The sequence below is a fragment of the Chrysochloris asiatica genome, unplaced genomic scaffold (assembly GCF_000296735.1).
Source record: "Chrysochloris asiatica unplaced genomic scaffold, ChrAsi1.0 scaffold00177, whole genome shotgun sequence".
Taxonomy (NCBI): Eukaryota; Metazoa; Chordata; class Mammalia; order Afrosoricida; family Chrysochloridae; genus Chrysochloris; species Chrysochloris asiatica.
In genome coordinates this window covers 4,571,274-4,587,977 of record NW_006408695.1, presented here as the reverse complement: position 1 = coordinate 4,587,977, position 16,704 = coordinate 4,571,274, and the positions used below count along the sequence as shown (strand labels likewise).

General features: G+C 40.2%; 1 protein-coding gene across 4 annotated transcripts in view; it reads left to right on the top strand.

The window, feature by feature from the left end:
- LPP (LIM domain containing preferred translocation partner in lipoma) overlaps positions 1 to 15,649 on the top strand; it is a 938,906-nt gene extending 923,257 nt beyond the window's left edge. For 2 of the 4 annotated variants that reach the window (XM_006871881.1, XM_006871882.1), the window contains 3 exons: positions 7,809 to 7,987; positions 13,481 to 13,601; positions 15,370 to 15,569. In XM_006871881.1, the coding sequence (XP_006871943.1) occupies positions 7,809 to 7,987; positions 13,481 to 13,601; positions 15,370 to 15,498 (429 nt within the window). In that variant the 3' untranslated portion in view covers positions 15,499 to 15,569. Of the gene's footprint in view, positions 1 to 7,808; positions 7,988 to 13,480; positions 13,602 to 15,369 lie in introns of all 4 variants that reach the window. The other 2 variants (XM_006871883.1, XM_006871884.1) reach the window with 2 other exon arrangements.
- The last annotated feature ends 1,055 nt before the right edge of the window (positions 15,650 to 16,704 follow it).

The following is a 16,704-nucleotide window of genomic DNA, read 5'->3' as shown; positions in this document are numbered from 1 at the left end:
TTTTTTAAATGATCTTTTTGACGATTAATGGGACACCATTCCTCTTGAATTTGTTGTTCCTGGCATAGTAAACCATGTTTCTGTCAGATTCAAAATGACCAGTACCAGTCCATTTCAGCTTACTAATGACTAGGTTGTTGATCTTTATGCATTCCTTCTCATTTTTGACAACTTCCAATTTTCTTAGTTTCACAATTCATGCATTCCATGTTCCGTCTCTTAATGGTTGGTTACAGATATTTCTACTCATTTTGATTTGTGCCCCATCATCAAATGAAGATCCCAAAGGATAACTCCATTCCCTTCATCTTGGCCAACTCTACTCTGAGGCAGCAGTTCTTCCCCAGTCGTATTTTGAGTTCCTTCCAACCTGAGGGGCTCATCTTCTGGCACTATATCTGATGATATTCCGCTGCTATTCATAAAGTTTTCAGTGGTCAAACCTTCAGAAGTAGTCCGCCTCTCCTTCTTCCTAGTCTGTCTTGGTCTGTAAGCTCAGCTAAAACCTGTCCATCATGAGTAACCAGGCTGGTGTTTAAAATACTGGTGAAATAGCTTCCAGCGTCACAGCAACACACAAGCCACCACAGTGTGACACATTGACAGACAAGTGATGGCGTAGACACTGAGCTAACATTATCATCTTCACTCTGATTTGAAACACAAATTAGAGATAGAGATAGAGATAGATAAGCTTCACGATGTAAGTAAAAGATACTTAAAAGTGTCACAGAATTTTCATAAGAAATTTGCCACAAGAAAGCAGAGTTGTTGGGAGGGGTTGTATTGTACTGCTGGATCATTAGGTGACTGCCTAGGTAAAATGATGTCTTATTCTGAAAGGAAACCTAAGAGTACTCTCAGCATTTGGGAAGCCTCCTTGATTCACAGAATCAAGATACAGAGTAAGTTTATATTCAGAAAATTAAATTAGGTAATGTTAGTGTTGTTGTTGAATGCTGTCACGTCAGTTCCAGCTGAGCCTATATAGGTTTTCAGAGGTGCTGCTGGTGGGTTTGAACCTCTGGCCTTTTGGATAGTAGTTCAGTGCTTATCCTACAGTACCACACCAGGGTTCCAGGTAATGTAATTATTATCATTTGAATAATGCCACTGATACTGTAAAGTACTTACCCTGAGATGACTATTGTTAGGTGATGTTGAATTGGTTCCTACTCATTACGACCCTAAGTACAACAGACTGAAACACTGCCCGGTCTCACACCATCTAACTTGCCAATTGGTGTTGCTGTTAAGTGCTGTCAAGTCGGTTCTGACCCAAGCGACCCTGTATAGGGTTTCCAAGGAGCAGCTGGTGAGCTTGAACCACCTTGTGGTTCAAACCAACTCTGCAGTCCAGTGCATTAGCCCACAGTGCCACACCAGGGCTCCAACTTGCAAATTGTTGTTTTTGTTCAGTGCTGTCAAGGTCAAGTCAGTTCCCACCCATAGCGACCCTGTATAGGATTTCTGAGGAGCAGCTGGTAAGCTTGAACTGCTGACCTTGCAGTTCAAACCGACTTTGCAGTCCAGTGCATTGACCCATAGCACCACATAGTCAGCCTAAATGCCTTACATTTGCAGTGGAATTGTGACTACTGAAATATGGAAAAAGGGTATGTGATAAAGCAGAGGGATTCTCCATTGGGTGGAGAATTAACAAACTTCTACTCTAATTTCAGTCATTTGAACTGCAAGGTTGGTGGTTCAAGCTCACCAGCTGCTCCTTGGAAACCCTATACAGGGTCGTTATGGGTCGGAATCTACTCGACGGCACTTCAAAACAACAACTCTAATTTCAAACTGGCAAACGTTTTCTCTATGTGTGTGCCTTAGTTTCTTAGACTTATAAATAGACTATAGAATCATGGTTTTCAAACTGTAATATGGATCTTCCACAGGCTTCATTCTTTCACATTCTTCAGCAGAAGTGGGTTTTTGTTTTGTTTTGTTTTGTTTTGGCTTTTTTGCATGTGTTTCCCTGAAGTGACACTGAAGCACTAGACAACTAATGGAAAGGTTGGTGGTTCAAGTCCACCAGCTGCTTCTCAGAAAACTATACAGGCTCACAATGAGTGGGAGCTGGCTCGATGGCACTTAACAAAAACAGTAACACACACAGTGGATTGTGGGAAACGAAGGTATTGAAAAACAGCAATCTTTAAGGGCTTCTGAGATTTTATATTTTCTATCTCTCTTTTTTGTCTTTATTTTCTAATCCCAATCTGTACTGATTGTTGTCCGTTTTAATTGGATAGGATTAAGGTTTTAGAAAAACAGGCCAGAGAATTAGTGAGTATTGGGCTGTTAGGAAAGTGTCAAAACTTTATCTAGAATAAGAGATACACTCTTTCCAAGAGTGCTTTCTCTTTCAATAGTGGTTTAATATATTTAAGAAATTAAAACTGTATAGAAGATCACATTTTACTTTTATGAAATGAAAATTTTAACATTTCTAAATGGCAACAATCACTTTATAGTCTCTGAATCTTTAAATACTGACGTCCCTTGATTTAAAATACTCAATATTGAACACTTATATACACTTATGTAGTATATAAATTATACAAATATTCTTAATTTCTTTATCATCTAACTAGCAGTTAATGTGTAAATTACCTATATGCTTCATTTATATTCAGATGATTCTTCCAGCTCTTCTGCCTGTGAATTAGAGATGTTATTTATACAATTTCTAAGGATAGAAAAGATACAACCAGATTGTATCTCTAATTTAAAATAGTTGCATTTGGGAATTGTGTGTACAGGATTTGTTTGTGATTTTATTTTTATTTTCACTTAATTTTTTTGTTTTTAGTCACAATTGTATTGCCATCATTTCGAGAAGTTTACAAGCTACTGAATAATTTCTTGCCTTTCACTCTTCCTCTAACATCTTTTCCTTTCAATTTTTTTATCTGAGTAACTCTGGTGTGGCACTGTAGGATAAGCACTGGATCACAAGGACATTTTGAACCTCAAGGTGGGTGGTTCAAACATACCAGCCACTCCTTGGAAACCTGAAACAGCATCACTATTAGTCGGAACTGACTCGTTGGCACTCAAAAACAACTGCCTTAAACATTTCCTACGGAGAGTGGGAGGAACAGCAACAGCAACTACTGTATAAAGAATAAAATCTAAACTTTTCATTGTATCTAGGCTATAAGGGCTCCCACAGCTTGATACCAATTAGCTATAATATGGCATAGACTATGGTAGGCCCTGGCCAAGGATGACTAAAGTTGTGGTGCCATTTCAGGTGCCCCTTCAGGACTATGGCTCTCATTTCACCCACTGCTGGGAGTATTGGAGGCTGGTGATTAATAGCTGGGAGCTCTGATAGCGTAGTGGTTACAAATCGGGCTGAGAACCTCACGGTCAGCAGTTGGAAACTGCCAGCTGTTCTGCCAGAGAAAGAGGAGGCTTTCTGCTCCCGTAAAAATATACAGCCTTGGAAACCCTGTGCAGGGTTGCTATGAGTCAGAACCGACTCCACGGCACATAACAACAACAACAACCTCTCTATAAAGTACCCTCAGCTGAAGAGAACCGCTTCACCCACAATCAAACTTCTTACTTAGGGATAGCTCTTCCTGGCTTGGGGTGGTGGGCACAGTATTAAAGGAGAGGAGCCAAAGAGTTCCCACTTTTCTGTGCCCAGAACTCTGCAGAGCCTTCTTCTCCTGCCTCCTGGTACATAAGAAATGCTGCTGGTCACTACATTGACAGGTGGATGCAAGGGGTATAAAGGCCCTACTGCCTAGAGACCAATCTTTAGGACCATTCCAACTTCCAAAGTTCTCTATTAGATAAGCTGAGGCCTTTGTTGCAACTACACCATGTATCAGTTCCTTTCTTTGTCCATTCTACTCCTGGCACATTGCCACAGGCTTTATCACAAAGGTTGTCCTCAGTAAAATTCCTGCATGCATACCTTGTTTTGGAATCTGCTTCCTAGGGAACTCAAACTTAGACTATATTATGGTTCCATGGAATGCAAGGGGGGGTGGCATGTGTCACAGTTTAACCATGGAGGTTGGCGTAAACCACTAAATTAAGTACGGTGTCCTCAGTGCCATAGGAGAAGCATCACGCAATTGTGATGGAGGAAGTGACCTGTTTATCATGGGAGATAACAGAGAGAATTAGGAAAGGTTTTGTAGAAGTGACTTTTGAGCTTCACTTTGAAGATTAAGTAAGTGTTCTATAGACAAAGAAGGATGTGAGGTAGTGTGAGCTTGTGAATGAACATAGCTTATGAAAGATGTGACTGCCTCAGGGTGGCAGCTGGATACTGGGGTCCATGGGAAAAGCAGTGGAGATTGTTCTGCAGCTGAGATTGAAGGTTCCTAAGTTGCATTCTGTTCTTTCTTCTTACCACCCCAACATCTATCAAACACGGTATCCCTGCTCCATAAGCAAGTTGATACTCAAATAGACTTGGAGACTTTCTTCTTCCACTTTTTTCTTTGACGACCTTCTTTCTTTTTTATTAGCCATTTCATTTTAACGTATATCAGAAAAGCCTCATGTTTCTATGAAGAGTACATCTTTTGCTTGGCTTTGAAATATGCATCTACTAAAACAAAACAAGATCTTCCTCTCTGGTGCTGGACATTCTGCCACTAGCAATCTCTACAAATTGTCAATGGGAAGATATAGTGAAGGTTACATAGTCCAAGCTCCTAACACACAAATTCCCCTTTTCAGCATTTGACAAGTTTTATTCAGATTTTCCTGGCATATTGAAACTAGATATATTAGTATAAGGGTTAGGATTAGATAAAGATTATCAAGCTTGTTCTAGTATATACCTGGTAGTAGAAACATTAACATTTTCTTGCTGGGATTAGTGTTGATATGTCATAGAGTCATAGAATGACAGAGATGGAATTAATCATCACTTTATAGAGAATAAAACTGATGTCTTAAGAGAAGAATTTATTTACCTAAGGTCAAACAATGGAAGCTGATAAAGCCCAAACTCAAATTCATATTCTTCATTTGAAACTTTAGCTCTCTACTGCTTTGTGATGCATGCATCCGATTCCTTTCTTATTTGGAAATCAGGAAAATGGAGTACCAATCCCACCTCTACCTTTAATACCACGATGCAGTTCCAGTTCTGTTTTCTCTTCTGTTAAGTTAGGCCTGACCCAGAAGGCCCCCCTTGTACCTTCCTCCCTGACATTGTAAGTGTCTCTATCTTTCCTGTAAGGCAGAGGAAGACAAGATAGGTTTATTGGTACATGTTTAATAGTACTGAAAACTGAAAGAAGAGGTTTATAGTAACGAGAACTGCCTACCAAAGATCAACATATCATTCACCATTTGCTGGCTCAAGTTTCCAATCATCTGTGTTCTTAGAACTTCTATTTTCTGATTTGGAACATTTTCTAATAGTAAGACTTAAGGTGTGTTTTACCTTGTCTTTTCTATGTAGAAATGTTCAAATTATCTGCCCTTTGAACAATGATTCTATATATAGACCATAAAGTCTTTCCTTGGAAACAGACTAAACTTTATAAAAGAGCTTCCAAAAGTTCATGGAATAATGGAATAGAAAGACAATGGAATTTCTCCATGCAGTTTGTAAAGCCCCCTTGTGTGTTGGTGCTGGTTCTGTGTAAATGACATGAATCTTGTAGCCAAGCCTCAATACAAACAAACATTTTCTGGTCAAGAATTTTCAAGTTTGTTCAACTCCATTACAGGGCTGATTTAAAACACACACACAAAGGTTAAAACCCACAGAGGCGCAAAACACAAGCCATGGGCAGAGAGTTTCCATCCACATGAGCTCAGATCACCAGGGTAGAATAGAAGCAGGGTTCTCATTGTCCAGACTATAGTCATCTGCAGACTCTCATCGGATGTTCTTCTGCTATTTTAATTTCACCACTTCAAAATGGGAAAAAGAAATAGGTTAATAGTTTCCATGCATTTAGACTGTGACCAGAGGCATACTAAGCAATTTCAGAACCTCAGGCAACCGCAGCTTTGGGGAGAGCATAGTGATGGATTTACCAATCCATCTTGGAATGGATTCCAGAGTCCAGGGAGTTGAAGCCATCATCAAGCAGCCAGGGTTGGATGTAAATAGTACTGCTTCATTCATTCTTTTGGCACATACATCATTATGCTACACAGCATGCTGAATGCACTATGGGACAAAAGCAGACATTTCTAATTACATAGTCCCTGCCCTTACAGAAATTGCAGTCTCATAGAGGAAATAGACACATATGCAAATAATTTTAATAAAATGCTTACAGTAAGTGCTGTAAGTCAGTGTTTAGGAAAGATAGCCAAGAGTGTTTCATTCCAACCGAGAGCACCAAGAAAGGCTTTAGTGGGGAGATGCCCTCTGACCTTAATCTTGAGAAGTCAAATGGCACATTGAAAATCATTCTAGGCACTAACCAAGGTACAGAAATATAGGCATTTCTTACTGTTTTTTCAAGAATGAGAAATTAGGAAAAACTGAGTCTGGCAACTGAGGCTATAGGTCATAAAAAAAGTTAACGTCTCTCACAGTGCAGAGATAGTTAAGTTTTTTGGTAGCAGGAAAGCTACTTAGTCATATCCGTGTTTTGGAAAGAACTTTGGGAATTATTTTCAGGGTTGGTTGTTGTTGTTGTATTAAATGTAGTTGAGTCCGTTCTGACACATAGTGACCTTGTATAGGGTTTCCAAGGTGAAGCTGGTGAGTTTGAACCATTGACAACACTGTCCATTTTCAAGACTCCATGTTCAGGTCTCTATGGATTGAAACCTATGTGATGACACCTAACAACACCTTGTATTTTAAAGCTCATTGTGTAGTGTAGTGGTTACGAATCGGGCTGCTAACCTCAAGGTCAGCAGTTCAAAACTACCAGCCATTTTGTGGGAGAAAGATAAGACTTTCTGCTCCCTTAAAGATTTACAGCCTCAGAAACCCTGTAGAAGGTTGCTATGAGTCGAAACAGATTCCCTGGCACATAACCACCACAACAACATATTTAAAGTCAGCCTAATGGATTTTCTCGAATTTAGACTCCCTCCAAGTTCAGGATTTTTATTAAAAGTTTATCAGTCCTAAATTGGGAGTTGGTCTTTGAAAATCGGGGCTTTAAATGCACAAAAGTCTCTTAAAACCTGAGCTCTGACTGTGTTCAGCAGCTGGCATGTTACATGAGGCTGAGTGTTCAGGCAGACCATTTTCTAAAGAGTTAAAGGCATTGATGTCCAGAAAGGTCTTACCTGATTAATCATGTGATAGAAGTAACAGCAAAGCATCCCCTATTGGGAGAAGCTGGGTGGGGTCATGCAAAGGTAGACAAACAAGATCTTTGGGCCAAATCCAACCTTCTCCCAGCTTTTATTAATAAAGCTCTATTAGAACAGTCATGCCCATTTATTATGTGTTGCCTTTGTGTGACGAAGGCAAAATTGAGATGCTGTGACAAAGACCATTTGGCTTGCAAGGCCAAAAATATTGGCCATATGGCCCTATACATAATAAATTGATGACTGCTGGTATAGTGGAAAAGAACAAGAGTAGAAGTCAAAAGATTTGTGTTCTGGATCTTGGATTTGCCACTTTAACCACTTGAGTGACCTTGGAAAGCCACTTGATCTATCTGATTATGCTTCTTCCTCTTTATAATAAATGTGTATTCTCTGTGCTCCTCAGAGTACTGTGATACGTACAGAAGCCTATCTGTGTGTTTTACAAAAACACTTACAGTGCTGTGCATCACGACATAAATGAAGCTCCTCAAGTCCCAGCCTAACATGGTGCTTCTCCTTTTCTTCCCCAGAATACTCTGGAGCAGTGCAATGTGTGCTCTAAGCCCATCATGGAGCGGATTCTCCGTGCCACTGGGAAGGCCTACCATCCTCACTGCTTCACCTGTGTGATGTGCCACCGCAGCCTAGATGGGATCCCATTCACTGTGGACGCCGGCGGGCTCATTCACTGCATTGAGGACTTTCACAAGTAAGCAATCTGTTTCCCTTCTGCCAGCCTGCCTGTCCTTATGGAGTGTGTTCTGGTCTGGCATCTGGATCTCATGTTCCTGTCTCTTAGAGTCATAAAATGTCAAGATTAAGTAAGCCCTTAGAAAGAGCTGATGCATCTCTTCACCAGTGCAGGCATTGATATCAAGTAATCCATATGGTCATGTGGTCTTTGCTTGAAGACTTCCCTGGGGCTTGTCCCCTGCATCTTTGTGTGGCCTTAGTGGTATGAAGGTTGAGTCATCTGCTGAGTGTGTGTATTGAAAAGACTCAGGGCTCTGGGGCAGCCCTCCCTGACCTAAACAGAACAAGATGGGCTAATTGCCCAACATCTTTGTGCTTTTCAGTTTGGTCATTAGGCCCAGACCCTGTCCTCGAGCTCTTCTGGCTCTTCCTAACAGCCTAGGGTTTTCTCTAGAGCAGACTTCTGTCTTCCTATGTCTGTGGGTAGGAGGTTGGGGGAGGGAAGGGTGAGAAGGAGCACAGATACAGAGTACAATTAAGTCACTCTTACTAATCCAAGCCTCTCATGTAGTTAGAGCCAGTTTCATACCATTGTCCACATATTCACAATGTCCACTGACCTCTTCTCCCAGACAAATCTTCTCTTTCTCAGGATATTTTTCAGTGAAACTGATTAATTAAATATTATTTAGTCTTTTGAGGAAGATTATAAAGTAGAACTTCAAGGTCAGACCACTTATTCATGGGCCTGGGAAAATAGGTCCCCGCTTTCTCATTTGTGAATCCCTCTTGTACTTAGGGAGTCCTGGTGTGGCAGTGTGGGTTAATGAGCTGGACTGCAAAGTCAGCTTGAATCACAAGGTCGACATTTCAAGCTCACCAGCTGCTCCTTGGAAAGCCTATGCAGTGCCACTGTGGGCTGGAACCAGCTTAACGGCCTTAACAAACAACAACAATTTGTACTTATAGGACTCCTGGTATGGCTCTGTAGGATAAGCACTGGACCGTAGGTTGGTTTGAACTGTAAGGTCATCAGTTCAAACTCACCAGCTGCTCCTTGGAAACCCTGTGTAGGGTTCATAGGTCGCTATGAATCGGAACTGACTTGATAGCACTTAACAACAACTTGATGGCACTTAACAACAACAACGACTTCTATTTAGAACTGGGATTTGCATGAACATTGTGTAGTCATTTTTACGTGTCCAGTTTGTTGGTAAACTAGGTGATCATATTTGTTTTACCTTTTAAAGAGTTGTATGAAAGCTGCTGGTATCACTTGTAATGGTGATTTCTGGGTGGTGGCTTTGAGGACAGAGTGTAAGGCTTTCAGAGAGAAAGTCTGTGCTGCTCACGCGTTTGAGTGTCTGCTCTTCTGCTCAAAATGAGCAGTCTTGTGGGTTCATTTTCACCACTCTGTTGACTGTCAGAAGCCAGAAGGTTCTTGCCGCAAGCAATTTGGGGACTTGAGAGTCATATTTTAAGTATCTATTTCCTGACCACTTTCCAGATGCAAAGAAAGTAAAAGCTTCACCCCAAAAAATGTGATGCTGAATAAATTAAAGATAAAGACAAAAAAATAAAAAGAATAAGAAGAATCCAGAGGAAGAAATTCTCAACCTGAATTAGACAAGGAAAGACTCACTTTTAAAGGGCAGTCACAGCATAAATTGTACTTCACGTTATTGATATTTTTAGCTTGTAATTGCACATGAAGAAGAAGGGGAAAAAAAAAAAAAAAAACACAAAACCTGCATCTATTTAAGGAAGTGGAAAGATACCAACAGGGAGTGTGCTTCTGTCACTGTTTCGCTCCTTTCTTAGATTTACCCTAATCCAAGAAAGACTGATAGATAGAATCAGAGCACACATGTTTCTGTTGCTGTAAAAGACTGATGTATTACAGCCCTCAATTAAAACAGGAAATCAATTCTGACAAATGTAAGTTTATATCTGCCATTTATCTTTCATTTCTAGGGGTGGGGAGCCTAATGAGAGACGACTTGCAACTAGTGACATAAGTGTGTGGGTCTGAAAGCTCCAGAAAGGCAGACTTAAGCTTCTAAAAGGGAAAAGCACACACCCCCCCACCCTACCAGTGGTTCAATGACATGTTAAAACATAAATTATTTTTTAAAAAATAAGTCTGTCTGCATGATTGGCAGGTATGTAGGGGAGAAGCTTTTTGATGTTTTCCTGATTTCCCCCAAGGGAATTAAGAGAAATTCTAGAGAACTCTGCTTCTAGGCCTTAAAGTACTAGAACCAATAGCAACTTTAGATGCAGCACAGAGGAGACATTGACAAGCCAAGGAGAAAGTTACTAGGGGAAATACATAAGATCTCCTTCTCAGATGGGAATTTATAGGGCCTTGGTTTTGGTCCTTCTGAATAAGTCTCATCTCCCTTCATGAGCTTTTAGGAAATGTATTAATCCAATTCAACTCACATTTACAGGGAATTCTCTGTGTGCCAAATGCTGTGCTAAATGCCAGAGAAGAGATCTAAGTTGAGAAAAATTGTTGTCAGTTGTCTTCAAATCAGCCCTGAGTAATGGAGACCCCATGCACAATAGAATGAAACGTTGCCTCGTCCTGTGTCATTCTCACTATCCCCAGTATATTCAGGTCCGTTATTGTGGTTACCATCCCAATCCATCACCCGGAGGAGCTCCCACACCCTCTATCTCACCAAGCATGATGTCTTGCTTTAGTGACTGATCCCTGCTGATGATGTGTCTGAAGCAAGTAAGTCAGGGAGTGGCTAATTTTCAGAAGTCAGTCATTAAGGCTTGTTTCCCACTCTGCCTTAGTCTCGAAGCTCCACTGAACCCTCTCCACAGTGGATGACCCTACTGGTATTTGGAATAGCAGTCACCTAGCTTTCAGTTCAGAACAACACTGTATGACAGACAGATGATAGAGTTTATATGATAGAAATTGCATAGGTGCATACAGAGAAATCTCTCAGCAAGGTTCTTGCTAGGGAGAAAGGGAGGCAATATTTGCCAATATAACTGTGATGTAAAGCAGAAAGGGCTAAACATCTCGAGATTAAGTAACAGGTAAGAGTTGGAAGAGATGACTTGGCTCTAGAGATCAAGGTAAGCTTCATGAAAGCAGAATTTGAACTAAAGATAAAGCAAGTTTTTAAGTGGGAAATAAAATTGCTGACAAAAGAAACAACTCAGGGTAAAAGCAAGTGTGAAGAGCGAGGCTCAGCATCCCTACACTCAAGGAAGATTTGCTTTGCTCCAACTAGAGCAGCCTGTGGGTGGAGTTATGGTGAGATCCGGAAGATCAGTGAGAAAGGATTTATATGGCCTTTTTAGTATCCTCTTGTCTAAACCAATGCTTTCCATTTGTTTACGGTTCACTTAGAGACCTTGTTAAACTGCAGATCCTCCTTCAGTAGATGTTGGTTGGAGTTGATATTCTGCATTTTTGACAAGTTCCCAGGTGGTCTTGGACTGCACTTGGCATGATAATGTTCTGAAATACCGTTTTTGAGACCTTGTTAATGGGCCTTCCACTACAGCAACCTTCAGTTAAGTTGACTGTCATTCTCTAGACTGTTGGGCATGAGCACTTTCCCAGATGTCATTTCTGATGACCCATGACTGCAGCAAACCAAGTTCCCTAACTGATTTATGTTCTTCCTCCACCACCACCACCTCCAGCAAACACACACTTTCACATTTCTCCTAAATCTCAAGGCCCAACTTAGATACTCACTCCACTATAAGAAACTATCTCTGGTCTCAGCTGCTCCCTATCCCAATGTTTGAATGGATATCTCCTTTGTGTTTGGTCAAGTTTTGTATATCTGCTATAGATAGCACTTAATACAGTTTGACAGAGTTCAGGTATGTCCATATGTGTTTGCATATAATTTAACAGTAACAACTTTAATTCACTTTAGAAAGCAGGAGATACATACTTACACACATTATATATAAAACACAAACAAAAATCTATGAAATCTCCTTCAGTAGTCTGTCACTTGCAGTCCTTTTTATTTTGTATTCCCAGTCTCAGGACAGTAAGGAACTCTAGCCAAGGAATACTGCAGGGACTTGTGGAAACTACGTCCTGTCTCGGCCCTTTACTTCTCTCCATCATGAAAATGAGGGCAATGGTAGAAAGAATCATTACTCATCAAGAGTACAGTTTATGCCTTTCCAAAAGAGAAGGACCTTGAGATCGAATGTAAAAGTACAAACAAGGTCTTTTTTATAGAGAAATATAACAGAGATTTGAGTTCATTAGATGTCACTTGAATTTCTATTCCTTCTCTAAGTGACAATGGTTGTTTCTGGAGACTCAAAGATGGAGCAAAGTCCTATCTTTTGGAAGCTCACCATCTAGTGGTCCCCAAAGATATGTATATAATTGCTACTAAAATAGGCATATAAAAAAATAGCTATCAACCTAGTGGAATAAATAATTACTACCTGGGGAAATTCGGCAAAGCTTCTGGATAAAGTGGTAGGTAAGACATATATCTGTCCTGTAAATGTTTACTGTCTCAGTGGATTTGGAGGAAGGAAATTTTGCAGATGATCCGAAAAGTCTGCTTCTTTTACTTCTGATGACCCAGATTCAAAAAATAATTAGGTAGTCCAAAGCAGTTTTTTTTTTTTTGCCACTGAGTATACACTTCGTGCATAAAATACCAATTATAACAAGTCTGATTACTGCTGCAGTTGTACCATGATCTTTTAAAATTTTCTTTCATAGCAATCAATTGATCTGCTGCTTAATTCATATTTATTTAGATTACAGCCATTTTGAGTGCTGCCAGGAAAATTAATATGTACATATAGAGTATAATATATGTAAAAATGCTTTGACAACCATAAAGCATGCTACAAAGTATTAGATTACTATCATTATTTCTTTTTAAATCTCACTACAGATAGATAAATGTTACCATCGTTAATCTGAAAAACATTACCATTAAAAAACTGAGCTACATAGTCTGATTTTTGTTGTTCTGTTAAATCCCTCCAGTTCTCATCCATGTCCATTTTAAATCATGTCTCATTTCATACCTTCCCAATGGCACCCCAAAATTCCAAGAGATAAAGGTGGCTACACAAACTATGTTGTTGTTGTTGTTAAGTGCCATTGAATCGGTTCCAACTCATAGTGACGCTGTCTGGGGTTTCTGAGGTGTGTCTGATGAGCTTGAGCTGCTGACCTTGTGGTTCAAACCAACAATGCAGTCCAGCGCATTAGCCCGCAGTGCCACACCAGGATAGGCTATAGTTGCACTTTGCTTATCTATTTAGAGAAGAAATGTTAGAGGCTATCAGTCATCCTATATGGAGTCCTGGTGAGGCGATAGACCCAGACACACAAAATGACTCACTGAAGGTTACATGGGAATGGCAGGCAGGTCATGTGTTCAAAACGCTTGAGTTATACCCTCTTCTTTTTGCCTGTGTCTCACCTTTTTTGTCAGTATTAGTGTTTGGTATCTAATCATAACTTCCTCTTCCTTTTCAGGAAATTTGCCCCTCGATGTTCTGTGTGCAAGGAGCCTATTATGCCAGCCCCAGGCCAGGAGGAGACTGTTCGCATTGTGGCTCTGGATCGTGATTTCCATGTGTACTGCTACCGGTGTGAGGTCTGTGGTCAGCTTCCTGCAACCTGGTACCACATGCAGTAATGGCTGCCATTGAAAGTCCTATTAGAACTGAGTTTTCATAAATGTATTGATTAATCTTGGAAAGACCCTAACTCCTGGGTACATAGGGCTTAGATTTTAAATCTGACATTGGCTGAATTACTTTACCTCTCAAAAGGATTTAAATTCTAAATTCCCCTAGTATGGTTGTGAGGCTGAAATATAATATAATATATAAAAGGGCATTATAAATGTTAAAGTGCTAAATTAGTAGAAATGGTATTATTGTTAGTAATAGTAGTATACTGAATCTTTAACTTTGGCTCTGATACAGTTAACTGCTCTTACAGAGCCCTGGCATGACTCTGTAGGATAAGCACTGGACTACTAACCACAAGGTTGGAGGTTCAAATCCACCATACGGCTGCTCCTCAGAAACCCTATACAGCTGGGGTGGGGAGCATCCAGCCTGCAGTCTTTATGTTGTTGATAAATGCCCTTGAATCAGTTCCAACCCATAGCAACCTTGTATAGGATTTCCGAGGAGTGGCTGCTGACCTTGATCTGCCGACCTTGCAGTTCAAATGACTGTGCAGTCAGTCCAGTGCATTAACCCACAGTGCCACAGCAGGACTCCAGAGTTCCAAGAAATCATTTGGTCTGGCTGTGCCAAGGCAATCAGTTCCAACCATCACAGGGATGAGTTCATTAGTTTGGCCAAATATAGCAGGCTAATTTTTAAGTTGATAATTTTGTATAGAGCACGAATGATGCTATAAATTTTGACAGAAAAAAAAGTTCCCCACCCCTGCTGTAAGTCACAGTCAGAATCAACTAGATGGCATTTAACAACACCAACATGGGGCAGAGATGCCATGGTAACCCACAGAGAAGGGCTAATAATTCTTTTATGTCAGAGGAGTTGGCACTTCTCATGTAAAGTTATGAAGCAGTATTTATTTAACAGTCATTGAGCTCTTCAGACAAGAGGCAGATGAATACTGAGGGTTATGGGAGAATTTGTCACTAGGTGCTATGGGAATACATAGAGCAGATTTAAAATTTAGGCTGCAAGTGACAAAGAAGTCTTCTCAGAGGAGGTCAACTGAAGCCCAGGCGATAAATAGCCATTAAGACAGCAAAACACTAGAAGTCTTCTCTACACCCCCTACCCCACCCCCGATCATTTGGGTATCAGAAGAGCACCATCCACAAAGTAAAATGATTTTAAAACATTTTCTTATTCTGGTTTAATAAATTACCCAAACTCCACTCTTGAAGCAGTTGTCTTGTTTTCTACAAGTCTCCTGAATGCCTCAGTTTTCAGTTCTCTCTTCCATCTGTAAAGAGTAAGATGAACTTCCTTATTATCGCATCCTCAGGAGACTGGCCCATAGAGTCGAACTAGGACAATTAGGACTCTGCGGGTGGACATTAAAGAGATATTATGTTATGTACTGGGAGAAGTAATTTAGGGGATTGGTGGTTTATGGAATAGAAAAATCATAAGTAGTGACAGTATGGAGTCCTGGTGTGGTGCTGCAAGTTAATGCACTGGACTGCAAGGTTACTTTGAACCCCAAGGTCATCAGTTCATGCTCACCAGCCACTCCTTGGAAAATCTATACAGAGTCGGAATGGACTTGACAGCTCTTAACAACAACAATAGTCACTGGGAGGGATTTGAATGGGAAGCTAAGGAATTGTATCTTCTGTACCTTCTGTTGGTTTCACTTCCATCACTCCCATATGTCTTCCTTTTTTCTAGGATTGTGGTGGTCTTCTGTCTGAAGGAGATAACCAGGGCTGCTACCCGTTGGATGGACACATCCTCTGCAAGACCTGCAACTCTGCCCGCATCAGGGTGCTGACCGCCAAGGCTAGCACTGACCTTTAGAGCCATCTGCTTATTACCTGGTTAGTGGGTGGCACTGAGAAAAACGAAACACAAGAAAACAATAAGAAAAAAAAAAAAATAGGGCAATAGAGGAAAGGAAGTCAAGCTATGGGATGGTCTCTGTTCGTCACCTGCTATTAACCTTTCTTTAGAAACACATAGAATATAAGATTTTTAAAAAGTTCTTACCAAATACACTTTTCACATCTAATCATGCAGGGCCTTGCTGGGCCTTTGTTCCCAAGGACTGCCACAATTTTACATGGATTATGCTCCATCCCACTCACTTTTGCATTCCTGTTATGTTTAATCCCTGTGTTTGTCTCACTTTTCATTTGGTTGAATGGTTTTTTTATTTTTTAGTGTGGTATCTGCTGTCATGCAGTTTTTCATGGGTGAGGCTGCCAGCTCCCAGGTGCTTGGGCTTGAAGGTTCTATCCTATCACCATCTGTGGTGCCTGTGATCGTAAAGTTTCAACATTCTTTTTGTATGTTTTAAAAGTAGATCTGTTTAACTTTCCATTGCTCAAAATCAGTTATGGTTTTGGGTTTTTTTCTGTTTGTTTGGAAATTTGCAGTTTGTAGCTTAAGCTACAAAGAATTTAAGTTGTATATAACAAAGGTAAAAATAAGTCCAAATTTAATTTGAAATCATCCAAATTCTACTAAGTAGTGACCAGAGAGGTAAAGGCTCCTTTAAAAAATTAACCTCTGGCTAATGAGAGGTGGAAGGGAAACACATTTTAGTGTTTTTTATAATGGGATTATGGGTAGGACCTGCTTGAAAAGCATCATGGAGTATGTTTGGAATGCCAATTATTATTCCACTATGTTAGCTTGAGATTTTCCTTTGCACATAGCCTGGACATAATAATATTGGTAGACTTGATTTTCTCTAGGACTTGAGGTAGGCAATACAGTGCTACTTGTCGTCATCTTACATATTGCCATGTTTTCTTTAGTATCTAAACACAACTACCAAAATGGATACTTTTTTTTCCCTAGAAGAAGGAAGATAGCCATAAAGACCAATTTCCAATTCCCTACCCACACCCCTTAAACCCGAAGCCCAGGCACTTTCTACCTAACACTTGTAAGTCAGGGCACACAACATCACATTGTAGTTATGTTTAGAATACTTTAAAAAGAGAAGAATGCTTGAAAAGATTGTGAAACCGCAGTTTTATTATTCTCCTAATCCTTTGC